At 46.1% G+C, this 22,271-nt stretch overlaps 1 protein-coding gene across 1 annotated transcript; it reads right to left on the reverse strand.

Annotated features, from left to right (window-relative positions):
* Positions 1-6,557: 6,557 nt before the first annotated feature.
* Positions 6,558-7,373, reverse strand: LOC125450124 (allatostatin-A receptor-like). Its single transcript, XM_048526103.1, has one exon. It carries the CDS (start codon positions 7,371-7,373, stop codon positions 6,558-6,560), a length of 816 nt encoding a protein of 271 aa, XP_048382060.1.
* Positions 7,374-22,271: the final 14,898 nt, after the last annotated feature.

Raw genomic sequence — 22,271 nt, forward strand, 5'->3', positions numbered from 1 at the left:
TGATACAACCCTGTGACTTCTGCAACTTTCCAGTATCTGCCTCCCAATCTGCTCCTCCACTTCTCTGCAACTATTAGGGGGTCTGTAAAAAAACTCCCAACAAAGTGACTGCTGCTTTCTTGTTCCCGACCTCAACCCGAACTGACTCTGTAGACATCTCATTCTCAAACTGCCTTTCAGTCACTGCTATCCTCAACCTGACCAGCAATGCCACTCCCCCACCTCTTTTTCTGCCCTCCCTATTTCTTTTCAAGCATCTAAATCCCGTAACTTCCAACATCCCTTTCTCTCCCTGAGTTACCCAAGTTACTGCAATGGCCACAACATCGTAGTCCCAAGTACTGACCCATGATCTAAGTTCATCCACTTTATTTTTGATACTTCCTGCTTTGAAGTATACATACCTCAAACCATCTCGGTGTCCGCAATTACGCTCCATAGATGGCATTTCTTTATAAACCACCTCACTCCCTGTTGTGTCTGTTGGAAGGCTGAATACCTCATCCTCTGAATTATAAATTCAGTTCCCCACCCCCTGCCAATCTAGTTTAAACCATCCCTTACAGCTCTAGCAAACCTCCCTCCCAGGATATTTGTTCCCTTCTGGTTCAGGGGCCACCCGTCCTTCCTGTACAGCTCCCACCTTCCCCAGAATGTGCTCCAATTATCCATATAATGGAAGCCCTCCCTCCTACACCAGCCCTGAAGCTATGTGTAGAGCGCACTTTCTCCCTATTTCTTACCTCGTTATCACGTGGCACTGGTAGAAATCCAGAGATAACCACCCTGTTTCTCCTGGACTTCAGCTTCTGACCTCACTACCTGTACTCGTTTTTCACATTCTCAGTCCTTTTCCTACCTATTTCATTGGTACCGATGTGTACCATGACTGCTGGTTGCCCACCCTCCCTCTTAAGGATCTTGAAGACACAATCCGAGACATCGTGGACCCTGGCACCCTGGTGGCAACATACCATCCTTTCATCTCGTTCGTGTCCACAGAAACACCTGCCTGCGCATCGTACTGTCGAATCCCCCAATACAATTGCTCTCCTATTCTCCCCACTTCCCTTCTTTGCCACAAGGTCTCAGCCACAGAGACCTGTCCGCTATGGCCTTCCCCTTCTCCCACATCCTGCTAGGGAAGCATGCAACTTCACTAGCTTCCTACCGTCTTCAGAAGAAGGGTCTAGGCCCGAAACATCCGCCTTCCTGCCCCTCTGATGCTGCCTGGCCTGCTGAGCTCATCCAGCTGTACACCTTGTTATCTAATGTACAAAGTTGTCTTCATTTTAATACCCTTAGTCTTACTCTTTTATTATGCTACAAAACAGATGTATTACATTGACTGTAAACATGCAAACATTCACTGCTATATTCTATTTCAGTCCATTTACACCTGCAACAATAAAGTCCATCTAAACAGTCTGTGATTTTTGTCCTTAAATTTCTCCAGAATCTTTAATGCGTTATGATCAGTACATACAATTCTCTTAGTCACGTGGCTAGCAATAAAACTGTTGAAATGTTGTAACGCCAACACCAAGCTCAATCTTTCCTTCCCAATCATGGAATATTTCTGTTGATGATTATTGAACTTTCTGACAAAATTACTTCCACTACACTTTCCTTTACCACTTCAACAAAATTTACTGGTGTATCCTGTTTTCTTACATCCGCCTTCCAATTTCATTTGTGAACCATCTCCACTGGGACTCCATGCGATCTGTTTTACTGCAGTGAAAACAGCTGAGCATGTTTTATCTTCCTTTCCCCTTTATCGGTTTTCTTTTTTTAAAAAACCTGTGATAAGCTATCTTTATTATTTTCAGTGAGATCTACCTTCCCCTTACCACATGACTTATTCTCATTTTCCTCAGTTTCCATCCCTCACGGATTGAAATTGATGTCGGAAGCCAGACTCTGTTTCATGGGTAGGTTGAAGTTAGAATACGGTGGAGTAAATCACTCATAACATTGCCGCAAGTGAATGGAACACAGTTATGACACAAACGACAATTTGTTTCTGTGCCCAGTTATCCAGGCACACATAAAACTTCTAAAATTGCTGTTCTAAAGAACATTGAACAAGCATTATTTCATTTTTTCCTCTTCCACAAACTCAGAACAGGGACTGAGGCCACAGCTGAATCATTCCTGTTTCAGTACCGCAATAAGACACTTTTGGGATTAATATGACTGTATGGTCATTGTGTGTGTGGAAATCTTTAAACATTTCTATGTTCTCTGTGTTACACATTTATTGTTCATACCTCAGCACATTTGATTTTTTTCAATGTTATCCTTGATACTTTTGATTGAAGAAAAACGTCTGATTTATTCATTATAAGCAAATCTTCAGAAACGGGTGGTCTTAATTCGATATGAGACAGAGAGGGAAAATTAAAACACAATATGATCCATCTTAACAGATTCTGGTACAGGGTCTGAGATAACAAAGTGTGGGGCCGGATGAACACAGCAGGCCAAGTGGCATCTCAGAAGCCCAAAAGCTGACATTTCGGGTCTAGACGCTTCATCAGAAGGAGAGGGGAGAGAGTTCTGAAATAAATAGGGAGACAGGAGGAGGTGGATCAAAAATGGATAGAAGAGAAGATAGGTGGACAGGAGGCAGACAAGTTAAAGGGGAGGGGATGGAGCCTGTAGAGGTGAGTGTAGGTGGGGAGGGAGGGAGGAGCTAGGTCAGTCCAGGGAGGACAGACAGGTCTAGGGGGCGGGATGAGGTTAGCAGGTAGGAAGTGGAGGTGTGGCATGAGGTGGGAAGAGGGGCTTGGTGAGAGGAAGAACGGGTTAGGGAGGCAGGGATGAGTTGGGTTTGGGATGCGGGAGGGAGAGGGGAGATTTTGAAGCTGGTGAAGTCCACATTGATACCATTGAGCTGCAGGATTCCCAAGCGGAATATGAGTTGCTGTCCTGCAACCTACGGGTGGCATCATTATGGCACTGCAGGAGGCCCAGGATGGACATGTCGTCGAAGGAATGGGAGGGGGAGTTTAAATGGTTCGCAACTGGGAGGTGCAGTTGTTTATTGCAAACCGAGCAGAGGTGTTCGGCAAAGTGGTCCCCAAGCCTCTGCTTGGTTTCCCCAATGTAGAGGAAGCCACAACGGGCAGATGCAATCTACCACATTGACAGATGTGCAGGTGAGCATCTGCTTGATGTGGAGCGTCATCTTAGGGCCTGGGATGGGGGCGACGGGGGAGGTGTGGAGGCAGATGTAGCAGTTGCAGGAGAAAGTGCTGAGTGTGGTGAGGTTGGAGAGGAGTGTGGAGCGGACAAGGGAGACATGGAGAAAGTGGTCCTTCCAGAAAGAATTCCCTGGTCCCCAACACCTCATTTTTATGATGGACATCCAGTCCCTGTACAGCTGCATTCCCACCCAGATGGCCTAAAGGCTTCTTTTTGTCCCAAAGGCCCAACCAGTCCCCCTCCACCGAACCCCTCATCCTCCTAGCCAAACTCGTCCTCGCCCTCAACGACTTCTCTTTCAATTCCTCTCACTTCCTGCAGACAAGAGGGGGTGGCAATGGGGACCCACAGTGGCCCAAGCTATGCCTGCCTCTTTGGAGGTTAAGATCAATTTTGGTATCTATTTCTGAGAGAGGCTGCACTTGCTCTCAAGGGAGTGCAGCGGAGGTTTAACAGGCTGATTCTGGGGATGGTGGGTCTGACGTATGAGGAGAGATTGGCCAAGTTAGGATGGTTTTCGCTTGAGTTCAGACGAATGAGGAGCGATCACACAGAGACTTATAAAAGTCTAACAGGACTGGACAGGGTAGATGCAAGGAGGATGTTCCCGATGGTGGGTGTGTCCAGAACCAGGGACGCATTGTCAGTATTTGGGGGAGATGATTTAGAATGGAAATGAACGGACATTTCTTCATCCAGTCAGTGGTGAGCCTGTAGAATTCAGTACCACAGGAAGTAGCTTATGCCAAAACATTGAATGTTTTCAGGAGGTGACAAGATATAACACTGGGGGTGATTGGGGTCAAATGTCACGGAGAGAACGAAGAATCGGGCTGTTGAGTCAGACGATAAGCCATGATGATGAAAAATGGCAGAGCAGGATTGAATGGCCTCCTCCTGCTCCCATCTTGTGTGTTTCTATGTTTTTACGGCTGGTGATAATTGAGCTCGAGGGAAAGCACACCTCAAGCAATGGCAGGGGTTTAGAAAGAGATACCTTCATGGGCACATCCACTGGTGATGAGAATTGTACTCATACTGTTGGCATCTCACCACTTTGCAAGCCAATCGTGCAGTAAACCGAACTAAACCAACCCCCAACATATCAAATACAAGAGGCACAGGGAGGGGGTTTACAGAGACTTTGACTTCCACTCCAAAGGATAACTTCCAAAACGACTGAAACCTCTTGCACTCAGATGCAAAAACAGAGATAGACACAGACATCGCTATGTACTCGAATACACTAACATACACACAACACATATAGACACACAGACACCGACAGGAAGGTGCACAGACGCACACGCAAAGGCAGAAATATACCGAAACAGAGTCATAGAGTCATGTAGCACGGAAACAGACCTTTACACCCAACTGGTCCATAACAACCAGACATCCCAATCTGACCTTTTCCCATTTGCCAGCCTTTTGCCCAAATCAATATAAACCGATTCTGTACATATTCACATCCAGATTCCTTTTAATGATGAAATTGTACCTGCTTCAACCACTTCATCGGGCACTTCGGATGCTCTGTGTGAGAGGGTGAACGCTCAGTTACTTTTTAATTCTCACCCTAAGCCTATGGTCTCTGGTTTCAGACTCCCCTGCCCAACGGAAAAGCCCCTAAATATTTAGACTATTCACACCCCTCATGACTTTATGAAACTTTATAACTTACCCAATGCATAACAACATGCTCATACAGACTTTTAGAGACACATAGACATGCACACATACAGACACACATGCAAACACACTGCGGCTGACATGCAGAAACACACACAGTCATATCAGTTCCCACACATGGACACACGCAGGTGTACACACCTACAGAGAGAAACACACAGGTAGACACATACAGAGTGACTGGGCAAATGTATTGCAGGTGTCCTATTTTGTGAATAAATGTGAAGCTATACAGTTGTATGGAAAACATGGGAGGGTAGATTAATATTTAAATGGCTTAAATGTTCACCAAGACCTGAGTGAGTGAGTGGGGTGAAATGCAGAGCTCTGCTCCTTCAATGCAGGAACTCGATCCCTTGAAGAAACACAGATGAGATAGCAGTACAGCATTCACATCCACAGTGCTGTGAGGAGTACATCTGTGTGATTTAGTGACAGAGAGACGGAGGGATGGGGGAAACAGCCAGGGAGATATGGAGACAGGCAAAATGAGAACGACAAGAATTGAGGGTGGAAAGGAAGGGACTGAAGAAATGATAGAGACAAAAATGCAAAAGAAGGCATGAAAGAGGGAGAAAGAGTAACAGAGAGATCGAGGGAGGGAGAATGACAGAACAATGATGAAGAACAGGGGAGGAAGAAAGAAGAGAGACAAATGGCCAGAGAGAATAGAGATATGGAGAAAGTGAACGTAGTCAGAGAATGTAGGTGGGAGAGTGTGAGAAAGAAATGGGGAGTAAGAAACTGTGAAAAAAAGAGTGAGGAAATGAAGGGAAAGTTGGCGGAGGAGGAGGAAGAGAAATAGAAAGAAACAGAGCATGTTCTGGTGTGGGTAGGAAAATGTGTGGGAGGGCAATGTGAATGGAGAGTTTGTGTCATCTGAGGTGAAAGCGAGGACCGGGCTATTTAGACCTTCCTCCCCTTCTCCTCCTCTTCCCTGGGAACTGGAACTGAGGTGCGACATCGATGGACAGGGTGTGGATGGTTCCACCCACAGGGCATCAGCCGTGTGAAGAGAGTCAGATCATTTTTCTTTGCATTGACGGCCTCTCTTCAGTTACATGCCCACACTGTACGATATTCTGTTCCAGTGCCATAAGATTGAACAAGACATGTGGACAGTCTACTCCATTGCTTTGTACGAAATGAAACTTGATTGATGGTTCAAAACAGAAGCCTTCGATCTCGATTGCTGCAATAGAAATATCTGTTTTTCTTCATATGCATGCCCAAATCTATATCATCAGGTCATTTTACATTCCTGAATGCATGATGTATCATATTTCCTGGAGTAAGTTTTCTACACTCAGCAGGTAGGCAGAGAAACTGAAGTGTACCCAGAGCAAAAGTAAAAACTGAAAGAACAACGGATGCTGTAAATCAGAAACAAACACATAATTCTGCTGGAAAAGCTCAGCAGGTCTGGCACCACCTGTGAAGAGAAATCAGAGTTAAAATTTCTGGTCCACTGACCCTTTCTCAGAACTCGCATCAAAGGTGTAATCGGAAATCTAAAACATGTCAATGTAGAAATGAATCGTGTGCCTTTTTACCAGAAAAGATTATATTTTCTGATGAAGAAAGATGAGAAAATAAAATTTCGCTGAGCAGAACCAACTGCTTAGCTGGAGCTATTTTGCAGACTTCTGTCGAGCCTATCTCCAGAATAAAATCCATTGACATTTTGCCATATTTTTCAGCTCCGCTCTGAATTTGCTCTGGGTCGCTGCATATATACAAGGGTTTAGAAAACAACTAAAATACTTTAACATATCTACCGATTCCATGGCGATAAATTTGGGGTCTGTGAACTTCCCTCGGTAATAAACGGTGCCTGTCAGTTTGGTAACGCTTAAAGCCACGGCAAGTGGCAACCAGAGCAAAAGGAAATTTACTGTGATGGAGAATAATAAAATGATGGACTTTTTGCGGTTCTCCATTTCTGAGTCGCTTTCATTCCCACTCTTGCAGCTCCGAAGCCCAGTGCGGGCTCTATTCGCCAGTACAATACATTTGATAATTAATGAATTGCACAAGACAATTAGAGAAAAGGGAATCCAAACGACACAGGCGCTGTAAAACCAGACATAACCTGTTCCTGCAGAAGATGAAAAAAACGCTTCACTTGATCGGCAGCCCCAATGCACTTTGTTTATAATTTGTTCAGGGTCATAAGCAAACAATACTGGTATTTCCTTCAAGACAATCACAACAGCGATGGTTATCACCAGCTTGACTGAAGTTCTTCTGGTGCAATACTTTGTTTGGATCTTCCGGCAGCAGATCAGTATGAACCGGTCAAATGTGAAGCAGACAACGTACCAATTAGACAAATCAGGAGTGACGGCAGTCAGGTATATAATGACTCTGCAAAGAGGAGTAAGGGACATGAATGACCAAGGAAAATGATAACTGAAGATGTAATAGAGTACCACATTGTTGATCAGGACCAGTAGATCTGTTGTTGCCATCGCCAACATGTAAACAGTGACACACTTGGAAAGGCCGCATTTTCTTTGTGAAATAATCCAAATTGTAGCCAAGTTTGCTGTGAGAGAAAAACAGCAGTGAATAATGTTCCAATGCCTGATTCATGATAGTAATCGTGATAGCGCCTGACATATGACAATGCGAGTCAGTTTCATTCAACTAGCAATAGGCAAAGCGTGTTTAGTCAACTGTCGCTGAGATCAGTTGAAAAGGGATAACAATGAGCCCACAAATACAAGGGATCATTGAGGGACTTTATTGTAACACCAGCAAGATGAAGTGAAAGCAGGTATTAGAAGGCAACGTTCATACAATCAGAGATTCCGTCCAGTGTCGGGTCCACACCAAACCTCCACAGACCATCTTGCCCAGATCCACTCCCCTGCCCTTTGCCGTAACCCTGCATTTACCATAGCTAAACCGCCGAGCCTGCACATCACTAGATGCTATGGACAATTAAGCGTGGCCAATCCACCTAACCTGCAGGTTTTTCCTTTCCGTGGATGGAAATCGAAGCAACCAGAGGAAGCCCACACAGGCACGGGGATAATGCGCAAACTCCACACGAACAGCGGCCTGAGGCAGGATTTGAACCAGGTTTCTTTCACTGTGAGGCAGCAGTGCTAACCACTGAGTGACCATTCATCAGTGAGTTCTCTAAATTAGTTATGAAATGTTGACACGGAGGAAATCAGTTACTTGACTCAATGTGTGAATAACCAGGGATAACGGTGACACGGGGATCAATACAATGACATGATAACACCTCATTAGGCCCTCTTGTGATGCAGTGGCACTGTCCCTGCCCCCCGAGTGAGAAATCCTGAACAAGTCCACCTGCTCCAGAGGTGTGTAAAACATTTCTGAATAAGTTGATTGAGATAAATCGGTGAAAAACTAAATCGACTCACCAGGAATAGCAACCAATGCGAGTATTGGGTAGTAAATCTCTTTCACGAGCAAAATTGCAGCCTTCTCCATTGTGTGTGAGAGTGAGTGGTTTCTGTCGAGCTGAAACACTCGGATTAGCCACGTCCAAGACATGGAAAGCAGTCTACATTTATTAATGCATCAAACCTTCAGGGAATCAATTAGTTACATCACTCACATTATTCACAGTCATTTAACAAACATAGTTAGGGAAATTTTTGTTTGACTGAAACAGCAGATCTAAAGAAATGAGAAAAAAAATCAGTGAAGGAAAATCTAGTATATATCGACGGAAGTGGCAATGGATGTTTTTCTTCTGGTGTGAATCAAACTGTCGCGGTGTGTGAGGGAGATAATGGGAACTGCAGATGCTGGAGAGTCTGAGATAACAAAGTGTGCAGCTGGATGAACACAGCAGGCCAAGCAGCATCTCAGAAGCTCAAAAGCTGATGTTTTGGGACTAGGCCCTTCATCAGAAAAGCTTTTCTGATGAAGGGTCTGGAGCCGAAATGTCAGCTTTTGTGCTCCTAAGATGCTGCTTGGCCTGTTGTGTTCATCCAGGTCCACAGTTTGTTGTCACGATATGTGTCTCACCTTCGCGGCCACAAATACTTCTAATAGTTTATTATGTATCTATAATCTGCTTCAGACCAAATCTAACAGCGATATCTATGGTCTTCCATTCCTTGTGTCTTTGAGAATTCCCTGCATTAGTCACAGAATATTTGTGACAGTTCTTTCTCGGACCTCCCAAACTTTTCATATGTCTGTGTTCACCAGGCCGAGCTGGTCTCAATGTTCCCCCGAACACTGAATTTCAGGCAGCTGTTGCTTTGGATTATATCGCCTTCGCTTTTGCATCAGTATCATTTTGTATATCTTCACTGATCCTTCTGTCTGATGCATTTTGCCCACGACAATCAACAGTCAACTGGGTGCTTCCGGTGCACAGTGACTCATCACCTCTAATAATTGGTCAGGACCTAAAAGGCTACAATCAATATAAATGAGTAAATGAATGTATCATTTTAACTTGACATGCATTTTTCTTTGGAATCAGTGCTTCCCAATCTTAGTTATCACTTTGCCTGTCCAATGCAGCTTTTCAGAATATGTTTAATAGTTTACTGAATGCAGGGAATTACCAGATATTCTAGCTTTTCAAGCAATGATCTCAACTTTACAACTTTTCTCTCATTATTCAGATTTATGAATGTGCGTCTCTCTCCCTGTGGCGCATTTTATTCCACAGAATAGGCCACATCTGTAGTGAAGTCTTCACATGGCCTAATTGTAACAAAGTTGATGTTAGCGCATTGCCTGTTTGTTCGGATAGATTATAAGAAGAATCTCATCAATGGTCGTGTGATTTCATTCATTGTATTATAATGCCAACAGGGTATCGTCCCAACAGTGTCTACATCCACATGATCATAAGCCTCCATTTTCGCCATCTCTAGTGGAATGCCACAGCTTGTCACATCATCCTCTCCCCACCCATATCCATCACCCTCAATGACCCTTCCCTCCAAGACACCTTTGTCCATTCCTGCTTCACTCCCAACACATCCCCACAGCCTCACAGCAACTTTCCCTGCAATTGCAGAAAATGTAACATCTGCAGAAGATGTAATGTTTACATCCTCCCTCTTTGTTCTCCAAGGCCCCAGACATACCTTCCTGGTGAAGCTGTGCTCAGAACGTGGTTTCCTCCAAATTTTGGAAATGAAGTGCAGATTTCAGAATATCTAGGCTCTGTCTGCTAAAAATGACCCTGAACTTTCTGCTCCTTTTCACTTCAACACCACCACAGTATTCTCTGGCCAATAGCTCTGCTTCAGATTTGTTGCAGTGCTCCAGCAAAGCTTAACCTGAAATAACAGCGCCTCATTTTTTTTCGTTGGGATACCTGTCGCCTTCTAGACTTAGCCTTCTGCTTGCAAAAAGATCCTGAACTACCCGTCACTGCCACTTCAATGCACCACCCTGCTCCCTGTCAACATCTCTGTCTCTGCCTTGCCACGGTGTTCCGGTGAAGCCCAACGCAAGCTGGAGGAACAACACCTCATTTTTCACTTGGGGGCCCGACAGCCGTTCTGACTCAATAGTGAGTTCAATAATTTTAGGGCGTAAACTCTCCCATGTCCCAGCCCCCAAACCCACACACCAGGCCTTGTTACCACATTGCCTGCCGTTACACACCCCCTGTTGTTAGTCACTAACAGTCCCCATTAACAACTACTCACCCTCCCAGACTGATCGTTTGCAACTCCTTTGTCTGTGTGACTGCCTTTCTCTATCTCTCTGCAAGATGTTGATCACATTCTCGACAAATGAACAAAAATTTCAATTTTTATTGTTCTCCCAGATATTTTCCCCACTTCTCTTCAGGGAAAAATTCCTTTAATTACCTTCCTCCAAACATTGACTCAAACTGACATTCATCGGTTTCAATTGGTCAGGACAGTCTCTGGTGGAGGATTTCTTTTTCAATATTTCAAAGTAATGTGTTAACTGCTAAAATTCTTGACTCTCTTTTTCCTTCACAGTTTTGAATATCTCTTTCCTTTCAACACTGGTCTCAAAACACTTGGTGTAAAAATGTTTATAATTGTGTAGCTTTTTTCTGACAGAACACATTTCAGCAGCTTTCTTCGGGAAAAGCAACACAATGAGCTTGTAGACTCACAACTCCTCTGTTATCTCACTCTGTCACACTGCTTCACCATTCTGTTTATTCCTTCCTTGCTGTTTGGAATTCTTCCTAATTTTTGTGAGATATGGTCCTCGGGACAGTGCATCCAACAACCATCAGGGGCTCCACCAAAGCTATAGGCCCAGTGCTGGGAGCCAGGATTAGAGGAGTGAGGTGTTTGGCGTGGATGGGATGGGCTGGAGGGACTTAGCCTGTACTGTTGACCTCCATGGCTCATTGACTCGGTCGTGGAAAGAGCATTTCAAGAAACTCGTAGAATGACGCGTGGTAAGGCACGGATAAATGTGGCAGGGGCATTCGGTGTCCGTTTGTTTTTGGAAGGTCATGCCGTATCGCCCACATCAGGTCTCCACTGGTCTGACTGCAGCTGAAGATTTGTGACGAAGATCTGGTTACCTCATTACACAGAGGGCATCACTGATCGCGAGAGAGAGAGACCAGAGGAGATTCATGCGAATGGAACTTGAATTTGAAGGTGGAGCTCTGTAACCTGCAGCATTACACACCAGGTGCTTGGAGGTGGGTTTAGAATGGGTGACTATTTATCTTTCCACCAGCGCAGCGATTATAGAATGAAAACACTCGCTATCTGTGCCATTCCTTTACTGTGGTCTAATGGTTCTCTTCTCCATAGTTGGATGACAATGGGAACACAGCATACCATTCTGGCTTACATATGTCTGACTCATAGCACACAAACATATCAACTGTTCCGTCAATGGCATCTCCCTTTCTGTTCCCCTGGTGCAGTCCCGTCTTGCCTATTTATTGGAGGAGCGGCTTGCAGAGTGAAACGCTGTAATCCAGGCGAAGTTTACTTCATTGTGCATTGCTGTGGAGAATTATGCTGCAGTAAGAAATAATGACTGAGATTTCGGAGACTGCCCCACATATATGTCCCCTCTGAGCTTCTGATTGATGCTGCCTGTAACGCCTGTTGCTCAGGCACAGCTCCACTGGATCGATACAATCTCTGGCTGACTCAACGCTGTCAGTAAAACTTATTGCATTGATTACTGCCTCCTTCCCATTGTGTGTGTGTTTGTGTGTGTGTGTGTGTGTGTGTGTGTGTGTGTGTGTGTGTGTGTGTGTGTGTGTGTGTGTGTGTGTCTGTGTGTGTCTGTGTGTGTGTGTGAGTGTATGTTTATGTGTGTGTGAGAGTGTATGTTTGTGTATGTGTGTGTGCATGTATGTGTGAGTGCATGCTTATGTGTGTGTGAGAGTGTATGTTTGTGTGTGTGTGTGTGTATGTGTTTGTAAGTGTGTGTGTTTGTGTATGTGTGTGTATGTATGTGAGTGTATGTTTATGTTTGTGTGTGTGTATGTATGTGTGAGTGCATGCTTATGTGTGTGTGTGTGAGTGTATGTTTATGTGTGTGTGTGTGTGTGTATGTGTTTGTAAGTGTGTGTGTTTGTGTATGCGTGTGTATGTATGTGTGAGTGTATGTTTATGTTTGTGTGTGTGTATGTATGTGTGAGTGCATGCTTATGTGTGTGTGTGAGTGTATATTTATGTGTGTGCATCTGTGTGTGTGCGTGTGTTTGTGTGCTTGTGTGTGTCTGTGTGTGTGCCTGTGTTTGTGTGTGTGTATGTCTGTGTGTGTGTGTGTGTGTGTGTGTGTGTACGTTTATGTGTGCGTGTGTGTGTGTGTGTGTGTGTGTGTGTGTGTGTATGTTTGTGTGTGTGTGTGTGTGTGTGTGTGAGAGAGAGAGAGAGAGAGAGAGAGAGAGAGAGAGAGAAAGAGAGAGAGAGAGAGAGAGAGAGAGAGAGGAGGGTTGGAAAAGACGGGAGCACACTGACATCTAGTAGCTCCAACACAGTCAGCGTCACTAAGCCATCACCTAGCGCCCACCTGCAAGCTGGGAATGCTCACATTCCATAGTCAACCCCGTTCTGTGAAAAGAACAGAAACTCAGGAGGCGATGGCAAGGTGGTGGACTTGTCGAAAACAGCTGGCTCTGGAAGCACTCAATGTTTACTCTGAACTCTGTGAGATCTCACTGAGTCCATCCCAACCCAGCACAGAGACTGTCCACTGGGCAACGTCCCTCTGCTAGTGACAGCATGGTGCTAATAACACCAAGGTCAGGTGTCCAATCCCCACACCGGCCAAGTCTCTGTGTTTCTAGCCGTGAGTTTAATGCTCTGTGTTCTGACAGGAAGATTGTGTGGCTGTTTCTACTTCAAGGCTAGCTCAGCAGTTAGCACTGATGCCTCACAGCGCCAGGAACCTGGGTTCAATTCAGCCCTGGGGCGACTGTATGTGCGGAGTTTGCACGTTCTCCCCGTGTCTGCGTGGGTTTCCTCTGGATGCTCCGGTTTCCTCCCAGAGTCCAAAGATGTCCAGGCTAGGTGGATTGGCCGTAGTTTTCAGGAATGTGCATATTCGGAGCATTAACAGGGGACTGGTCTCGTTGTAGGCTTAATAGGATGAAGGACCTGTTTCAGCACTATAGGGATTCTATCTTTAAAAGACTGATATACCCCTGTGATGAAGCCAAATCTGGTGATGTTTCTTACATTAGAGTCATAAACACAAGTCATCATCAATTCATTATATGTGCAGGACACCGAGAGATCGTGGGACTCTGAAAGTTGTTGGTGAATGGTGCACCGACCATTCACCTCTCCTCTGATCACTTCCTCTCAAACATCCGCTAGATCTCCTTTCTCCATCCCTCTCATACGTTCCGTATTTTTTACATTTTCCTCTTTCTTCCTGTCCTTCTCTCGCTCTCAGAGTGCTCAGCTTTCCCCAATTCCCGTTCTAATCTACCTGCTCCTACATTACTTTCCAGAACGGAGAGCAGTACAGCACAGGAACAGGCCCATTGACCTATTGTGGCTGTGCAGATACACTATGCCATTCTAAAGTGACCCTATCCACCCGTACATGTCCCGAATCATACTATTCTCTGCCTGCTCATAGGTCTGTATAAATTCATCTTAAAAAGTGCTATCGTATCTGCTTCTACCACCTTCTCACCAGCTGGCAACGTGTTCCAGGCACCTGCCTTCCTCGACATGGGAAAGAAATTTGCTCCACACATCCCCGTTAAAAACTTCTCATTCTCATCTTTAGCCTGTGTCACCTGCTTTTCTGATACTTGCACCCGGAGAAAGAAAAGATTCCCTCTGTCCGTGTCACTCATAATTTTATAGACTTCTATCAGCTCACCACCCAGTGCCTGCCACTATCGTGAGAACAGTCCAAGTTTCTCGAGTCTCTCTCTATTGCTAATGTACTTCAATCCAGGCAAAATACCAGTAAATCTTTTGTGCACCCTCTCCAAGACACCCACATCGGTCCTGTGGCAAACAGAACTGCACGTAATGCTCCAAGTATGCCTAATTTTTTATACAGCTCAACATGCCTTGTCAACTTTTATACTCAATGCATCAAGTGCATATCCTCTTTACTATCATCTTTATTTTGCTGCTACTTTCATGTCAACTTAGACTTGCACCCCAAGATCCCTCTGTGTATCAATCTCCCTAAAGCTCCTATCATTGACATTATACTTTCTTCTTGCATTTTATCTCCCGAAATGCTTCACTTCACGTTTGTCCAGATTAAACTCCACCCAAGTTTTCAACTGATCGGTATCATTGACAACGTACATCGCAATCCACAGCTCCACCAATTTTAGTGTCTCTGACAAAATTACTAATCAGACCGCTCACATTTTCATTCAAATCCCTATATACATCACACGACAGAATTCCCAGCAGTGATCCTTGTGGAACACCATGGACCACAAACCTCCCATCAGCAAAGTGCCCCTTTACGAACATGGTCTACTCCGACAATACCCATACCGTATCCAACTCAGCCTGAATCCGATGTGACTTAATATTTTGGACCACCCCGCCATGAAGGACCTTGTCACATTCTTCAGTAATGTTCATGTAGACAATTTCCATTGCCTCCCCTCATCAATCATTTTCCTTACTTCCTCAAAAAAGGATTCAAGTTTTAAGACAAGGCATCTTCCGCATAGAGCTGAATATTCCAAATAAGTTCATGCTTTTCCAAGTGTGAATAAAATCTCTCAAAGAGTCTTCTCCAATAATTGCCCAATTAATGATATAAGGCTCACTGGCCTGTAATTTCTTGGATTATCCCTATTTCCTGACTTAAGCAAAGGAACAGCATTCACTATGTTCCAGACCTTTGGATAAAGAGGTTAGAAATCCCCAGTAATGTCCTCCTTTGTCCACTACAGAATTCCGTCACAGATGGCAGCAGACCCTGGGGCGAAGTTACCACATCACTTTCAAGCCAGCCTTCGCCTCTTCTTCCTTAAATTCAATGTGTCCCTCACTAATTTTTACCATCATCCACGTCCTTCTGCATGTTGAAGATGGATGTGAAGAGCTCATTAATGACCCCACCCCCTTCCAGGCTTGAATCCTCTTCGATGTCCTCAAGGAGACCTCCCCTTTCCCTAATTATCCTCTTTATCCTGTTATACATATGAAATGCCTTGTAGTTCTTCTTAATTTTATTTGCCAAAGGCACTTCATGATCACATTTAGCCCTCCTAATTTCTTGTTTAAGTCCCTTTAAGCTCTCTTCAGCTCTCTCTCAATACATTGCTTGATTTCACTTCCTGAAACCTTAAATACGCTTCCTTCTTTGTTTTCACTGAACTTTCATTATCTCTTCTCATCCAGGGTTCACTTATTTTCCATTATTTTTCATTTCATGGTGCCATGATGGTCCTGAATGCTGATCAGCTGAATTTTCAAACTTCCCACATGTCAGAAAAGGGATTGACACGAAACAGCTGCCCCGATTTAATTTCTCCAGTTCCTCTACTGAGTGCCTTCCCTTCTTGTTCCATGGTATCACGATCGTCACTCTCTGTCGTTCCTCCCGCTCCTCTTCAATCTCGCTCACGCAAGCTTTCTCTCTGCGCTTCTCTCACAGGGCTGTGTCGATGAGCATATGTAGTTAAATGTCTACGATGTTAAGATATTGTCCAGTTGATAACGATTTGCCCGCTAAAAAGGAACTGTGCAGCCACCAGGCACCATTCTGGCAGTCATCCTTTGACAAAGTCGCAAGGAATGGATTGTCACTGAATACGAATCAAAGACAATGAAAAGGGTTGTCTCAGTACAAAAATAAAGTTAACATGTCGGGTCCAGTGAGTCTTCCACAGATGCTGCCAGACCTGCTGAGGTTTTCCAGCAACTTTGTTCCTGTTCCTGATTTACAGCATCCGCAGTTCTGTTGTTCTGCTTTGCCTCACAGGACCTACGTCAGATGGGCTGAGGAATGGCAGATGGAGTTTGAATCAGATAAAGGCGAGGTGCAGCATTTTGGTGAGGCATATCAGGGCAGGACTTGTGCACTAAATGACAGGGTCATGGAGAGGTTCATAGCTCCTTGAGAGTAGTGTTGATGGTATGCTTGTTTTCATTCGTCAGTGCATTGAGTATAGGAGTTGGCTTGTCATGTTATGGGTGCACAGGGCACTGGTTAGGCTATTCCTGGAATGCTGCACTCCATTCTAATCTCGCTGCTACTGGGAAGATGTCAGTAAATGAGAAAAGGGTTCAGAAAAGATTTATAAGTTTGTTGCCAGTTTGGAGGGCCTGAGATGTATGGAGGGGCTGAGTAGGTTCGGACTATTGTGCCTGGGCTGAATGCGTAGATTTCTATAAAATCAGGGCTGGCCTTGACAGCGTGAATAGCTAAGGTCTTTTTTACCAGGGTAGGGTTTCCAAAACTAGGTTTAAGGTGAGAGTGGAAAGATTTCAAAAGAGCTAAGGTGCAATGTTTTTATGCATTTGGTGATCCGTGTATGGAATGAGGCGAACAACGAAGTGGTGGAGCCTGGTAAAATTACAACTGTTAAAAGGCATCTGGATGGGTACCTGAATCAAAAGGGTTTAGAGGGATACGGGCCAAATGGTGGAAAATGGGATGAGATTAATTTCGGATATCTGGTCAGCATGGAGGAGTTGGACCAAAGGGTCTGTTTCCATGTTGGACATCTCTATGGCCATAACTGTGAGCTCACTGTCTATCTGTGGAGAGGGATAAAAAACACACACATGAACACAAACATATACACACATGTACGTGCACACATACAACACACGCACAAACAACATACACACACACACACTCACACACAAACATACACAGACATACATGCACATGCACACACTCACACGCACTCACAAGTGTGCACACAAACACACACAAACACACACACACAAGCACACACACTCACACATACACACACACACCAACACACACACACAAACATACACACACACACACACACACACACACACACACACACACACACACACACACACACACACACACACACACACACGAACACACACTCTCATCCAAGTGCTTTGGAGAAGAACTTGCATGTGATGGCCTTCCCAGGTATCTGTTGACCTTGCTTTTCTTGAAGGAATTTGTCACAGTTTTGGAAGGCACTATCTAAGGAACAGAGTAACATTGGCAACTCTTCAACAGTGAGTCATTGTGCAGAACTCCAGAACTTTGAAAGGTGAGATATGGCATTGTTTTAGACTGTAACCACCCCACCATCGTTCCTGATGTGGTCTTCAGAATTCTCCGTGTCACCACCTTCTGTTTCTGCTTCTTTCCTTCTGTATCTTTCCCTCCCTTGGCATTCGTCTCTTCTCTTTCTCTTTCTCTCTCTCTACATCCCTCCCTCTCTCTCCCTCAATCAAATTACTCTTTAATCATTCTTGACTTTCTTCCTCTGTCTGTGCATCCTTTCTCAATCTCTCTCCCTCGGCTTATCGTGCTCCCTCCATGTCTGCTCATTTGCCATTATCTCTTACTTATTTTAGCTCTATCCTATATTAGGTCTTACTCCCCACCCACCCACCAACCCCATTCATCGTGTACTCTTATGCTAGCTCTCTCACTCTCTCTCTCTCTCTCTCTCTCTCTCTTTCGATCTCTATCTCTCTCTCTCTAACTCTTTCTTTGTCTGTTTCGCCCTGTTTTACTGTATCATGTCTTGCACACTTCAGTGAAGTTGCAAGGGACGAACTGTGCTTGAAAATGAGCCAGTAGCTCACTATCTATGTGTGTGGGCAAAGTACATTGTCAACGCTCGACTGTCAAATGTCCATCAGTTTAATTCATTAATCACAGCGAAATAATGTTAGCGGAAATGTTTCTGACTATCATGGACATCGATATGCGGAGATAGATAGAAAGGTTAATAAGTAGATAGGTAGATAGACGGACGGTCAGACGGACAGATGGACGGACGGACAGATGGATGGATGGATGGCTGGATGGACGGGTGGGCGGGCAGGCGTCCAACACATTAGGATGGGGCATGCATCAGGGATGTCTCTGCCTTCTAGTTGTCACTGATGGGCTGAGCTCCCTTATCATTTCCATTGAGGAGATGTGTGGAGTCTCCTCCACTGCTCAATTCATTACTTGAATGCCAGGGCCAGGTCTGGCCAGACTGCAAAGGTTTGATGTGACCCTGTAGCGTGTGAACACAGAGATGTGGCTATCACTGACGATGCTTCTTCTGCAGTTTAGATTCTCTGTATTTCTCTATGACGTTAACATGATCCTCCTGATTCTGACCTCCCTGCTATTCTGGTCAAATGGTTCAGAAAGATGGAGTTCATGCCATGGTCAAAAGCAAAAGTTGCTGGAAAAGCTCAGCAACCTGGAAGCATCTATGAAAGAGAAAACAGGGTTAAAGTTTTGGGTCCGGTGACAGTTCTAAGGGAGAGTCACCAGACCCGAAACTTTTACTCTGTTTTCTCATTCACAGATGCTGCCAGACCTGCTGAGATTTTCCAACAATTTTGTTTTTGTGCTGTCTCCACATTCCTGAGTTAGACATGTACGGTGAGCAATGTGTACACTTCTCATCTTCATATCTCTCGGTTCAACAACAGCGGGAGCACTGTGCACAACGAAAATCTCCATATCCCTCAGCGAGACCCACACAGGCAGCACTGTCCATAGTTCTGGTCGCCGTATCCCTCAGCGAGACCCACACACAAAGCACTGTCCGGAGTTCTGGTCCCCGTATCCCTCAGTGAGACACACACGCAGAGCACAGTCCATAGTTCTGGTCCCCGTATCCCACAGTGAGACTCACACGGGGGCACTGTCCATAGTTCTGGTCCCAATATCCCTCAGTGAGACCCACACGGGGAGCACTGTCCATAGTTCTGTTCTCTGTATCCCACAGTGAGACCCACACAGGGAGGACTGTCGATAGTTCTGGTCTTCGTATCCCACAGTGAGACCCACACGGGGAGCACTGTCCATAGTTCTGGTCCCCGTATCCCTCAGTGAGACCCACACGGGGAGCACTGTCCATAGTTCTGTTCTCTGTATCCCACAGTGAGACCCACACAGGGAGGACTGTCGATAGTTCTGGTCTTCGTATCCCACAGTGAGACCCACACGGGGAGCACTGTCCATAGTTCTGGTCCCCGTATCCCTCAGTGAGACCCACACGGGGAGCACTGTCCATAGTTCTGGTCCCCATATCCCTCAGTGAGACCCACATGCGGAGCACTGTCCGTAGTTCTGAGGGGGTTCAGCACATTTGGAAGGTGAGCGCTGAGGGAGCTCCACATTACCAAAGGGTCAATGATGAGGGAGCTCTGCAGTGGCCACGGGTCAGTTCTGAAGGAGAGGCACACTGTTGGATGGTCAGCGCTGAAGGAGTGCCACGCTGTCAGAATGTCAACACTGGGAGAGTCCTGAACTGTCCGAAAATCAACGCTGAGAGTGGTCCATAATGTCATCTGGTCAGTTGCCCAATTCTGACAGTCACACACATTGTCAGTGGGTCAGTGCTGATGGAACAGCCACTGTTGGACAGACAGTTCTGAGGGAGCTTCGCACTGTCAAAGGGTTAGAGCTGAGGGTATGCTTTTCTGTTGAAGGGTCAGCGTTAATGGATCTTCACACTGTTGGAGGATCAGTGCTAAGGGAGTGTTGCAAATGGAAGGGACAACTCCATGTTGTTGGAAGGTCAGCCCTGATGGAGCGCCACCCTCCAGCAGTGTCAGGACCTCACACTGTCGGGGCATCAGTGCTGGGAGAGTGCCACAATTTCAAAGAGTCAGTTCTGCGGGAGAGCCGCACTGTCGGAGGATCATTGCTGAGGGAGCAGGCCCTGTCGGACGGTCATTGCAGACGGAGCGGGCACTGTCAGAGGGTCAGTGCTGAGGGGGCGGGCACTGTTGGAGGGTCAGTGCTGAGGGAGCGGACACTGTCAGAGGGTCAGTGCTGAGGGAGTGGGCACTGTTGGAGGGTCAGTGCTGAGGGAGCAGGCACTGTCGGAGGGTCAGCACTGAGGGAGCGGGCACTGTCAGAGGGTCAGTGCTGAGGGAGCGGGTACTGTCCGAGGGTCAGCGCTGAGAGAGTGGGCACTGCCGGAGGGTCAGCACTGAGGGAGCGGGCACTATTGGAGGGTCAGGGCTGAGGGAGCAGGCACTGTCGGAGGGTCAGCGCTGAGAGAGTGGGCACTGCCGGAGGGTCAGCACTGAGGGAGCGGGCACTATTGGAGGGTCAGGGCTGAGGGAGCAGGCACTGTCGGAGGGTCAGCACTGAGGGAGCGGGCACGATTGGAGGGTCAGTGCTGAGGGAGCAGGCACTGTCAGAGGGTCAGCACTGAGGGAGCGGGCACTATTGGAGGGTCAGGGCTGAGGGAGCAGGCACTGTCAGAGGGTCAGCACTGAGGGAGCGGGCACTGTCCAAGGGTCAGCGCTGAGAGAACAGTTACTGTCGGAGGATGCACAACCAGCAGTGATAGACCCTATCAGTATCAGTGGAACAAGGGCCAAGAGCTGAACTTTCTTCATTGTCCATTAGCTGTCCTTATAATCACATGGTCTTGATCTAGGAGCGGATGCCTTTGATATGACACTAGTCATTGTCCTCAGAGTCCCCCAGAGTCTTGGTGAGGTGATTGGAGCATGGAGGCTCTTCATTGAAAAAGAGAGGCTGTTCTGCTGTTAATAATCTTGAATATTACATCTGTCTTGTGCTCTTTGCAACGTTAGTTCACTAACTAAGGCTAATGTCATGGAATCAAAGATTAAATGTTTCTGCCACGCCAGCTATTTATTTATTGGTGTACAGAGACATGTTACTCGATAAGGGTTGGAGTGGTGAAGTTTTGGTTTAAAGAAGTGTCGTTGGGTAGCTTATCGAGACCATTTATCCCATCATTCCTCTGCTGCCTCATTGACCAAATGATCGAGCTACACCCACACAATCTCATCCTTCCACCCCGCTGCTCCCCTAACTTTATTTTCACTCTCAATCATTGATCCAGTTCCCACTATGAAAGTTGAACCAGCTTCCCTCGGCAGCTCATTCCAGATCTCAATAGCTCTCTGCGCATTGGGCGAATTTCCTCGGATTATCCTTCCAACTGTTTCTCCCAGTTCCCAAACCTCGGACTAACAGAAATGTTGCACAATCACTTCTGGGAAAGCATTCCTTTGGTGACTCAAACTAATCCATCAGTTTGCATTATTGCCTTCCATTATCCGTTTGGTCACGCTTCGCTCACTATGGAATCTTGCCGTTGTCACACCGGCGCCCAGTTTTCCTTTGTGGAAAATCACCTCGCCATTTCCACTATGGTTCATTGTCACCGGGGAACGTGGGGATGTATCTGTGATGGGATGGAATACTCTGCACTTGCCTGGATGTGTGCGGCTCAGTCAACACTTGAGAAGCTCAATGCCAACCTTGTCGACATGGCCCCCAGTCTGTCAAAAACTCAAACCCCCACTTTTACTCCCTCCACCTCCAGCAGTGTGTAATGCCCCCTTCCCGTTCCTCCACCAGACCAAGTGGGGCATCGGGAAATGTGAAAACGAAGCGGCACTCCCTTGCTTTGGAAACTCTTTGGTAGAGCCCAGTCTGCTCAAATAACACCAAACTCAATCGCCCGGGTTTATGGAACGAGACTGAGTGGGCCCAGTGAGATGACCAAACCCCTCACCCATCACTGAGAAACTACAATACTAGGTGATGATTCAAATGATGTCCTGTCAGTGGGATTGCCATCCAGTGAGTCTGTCCCACCAGTGGCACCTCTCCTGCCGGTGACTCTGCCCCTGCCAGAGCAACTGGTCTGCCAGTCCTACCAGCCCAGCCATGGCGGTCTATTGTGCCAGTGGGACCGTTCTGCCTGTGGTACCGTTCTGCCAGTAGGACCG

This window comes from Stegostoma tigrinum, chromosome 48, assembly GCF_030684315.1.
Source record: "Stegostoma tigrinum isolate sSteTig4 chromosome 48, sSteTig4.hap1, whole genome shotgun sequence".
Taxonomy (NCBI): Eukaryota; Metazoa; Chordata; class Chondrichthyes; order Orectolobiformes; family Stegostomatidae; genus Stegostoma; species Stegostoma tigrinum.

Coding starts and splice junctions, on each gene's coding strand:
- LOC125450124 (XM_048526103.1), bottom strand. CDS start 7,373: ATGGCAACAACAGATCTACTGGTCCTGATCAACAATGTGGTACTCTAT.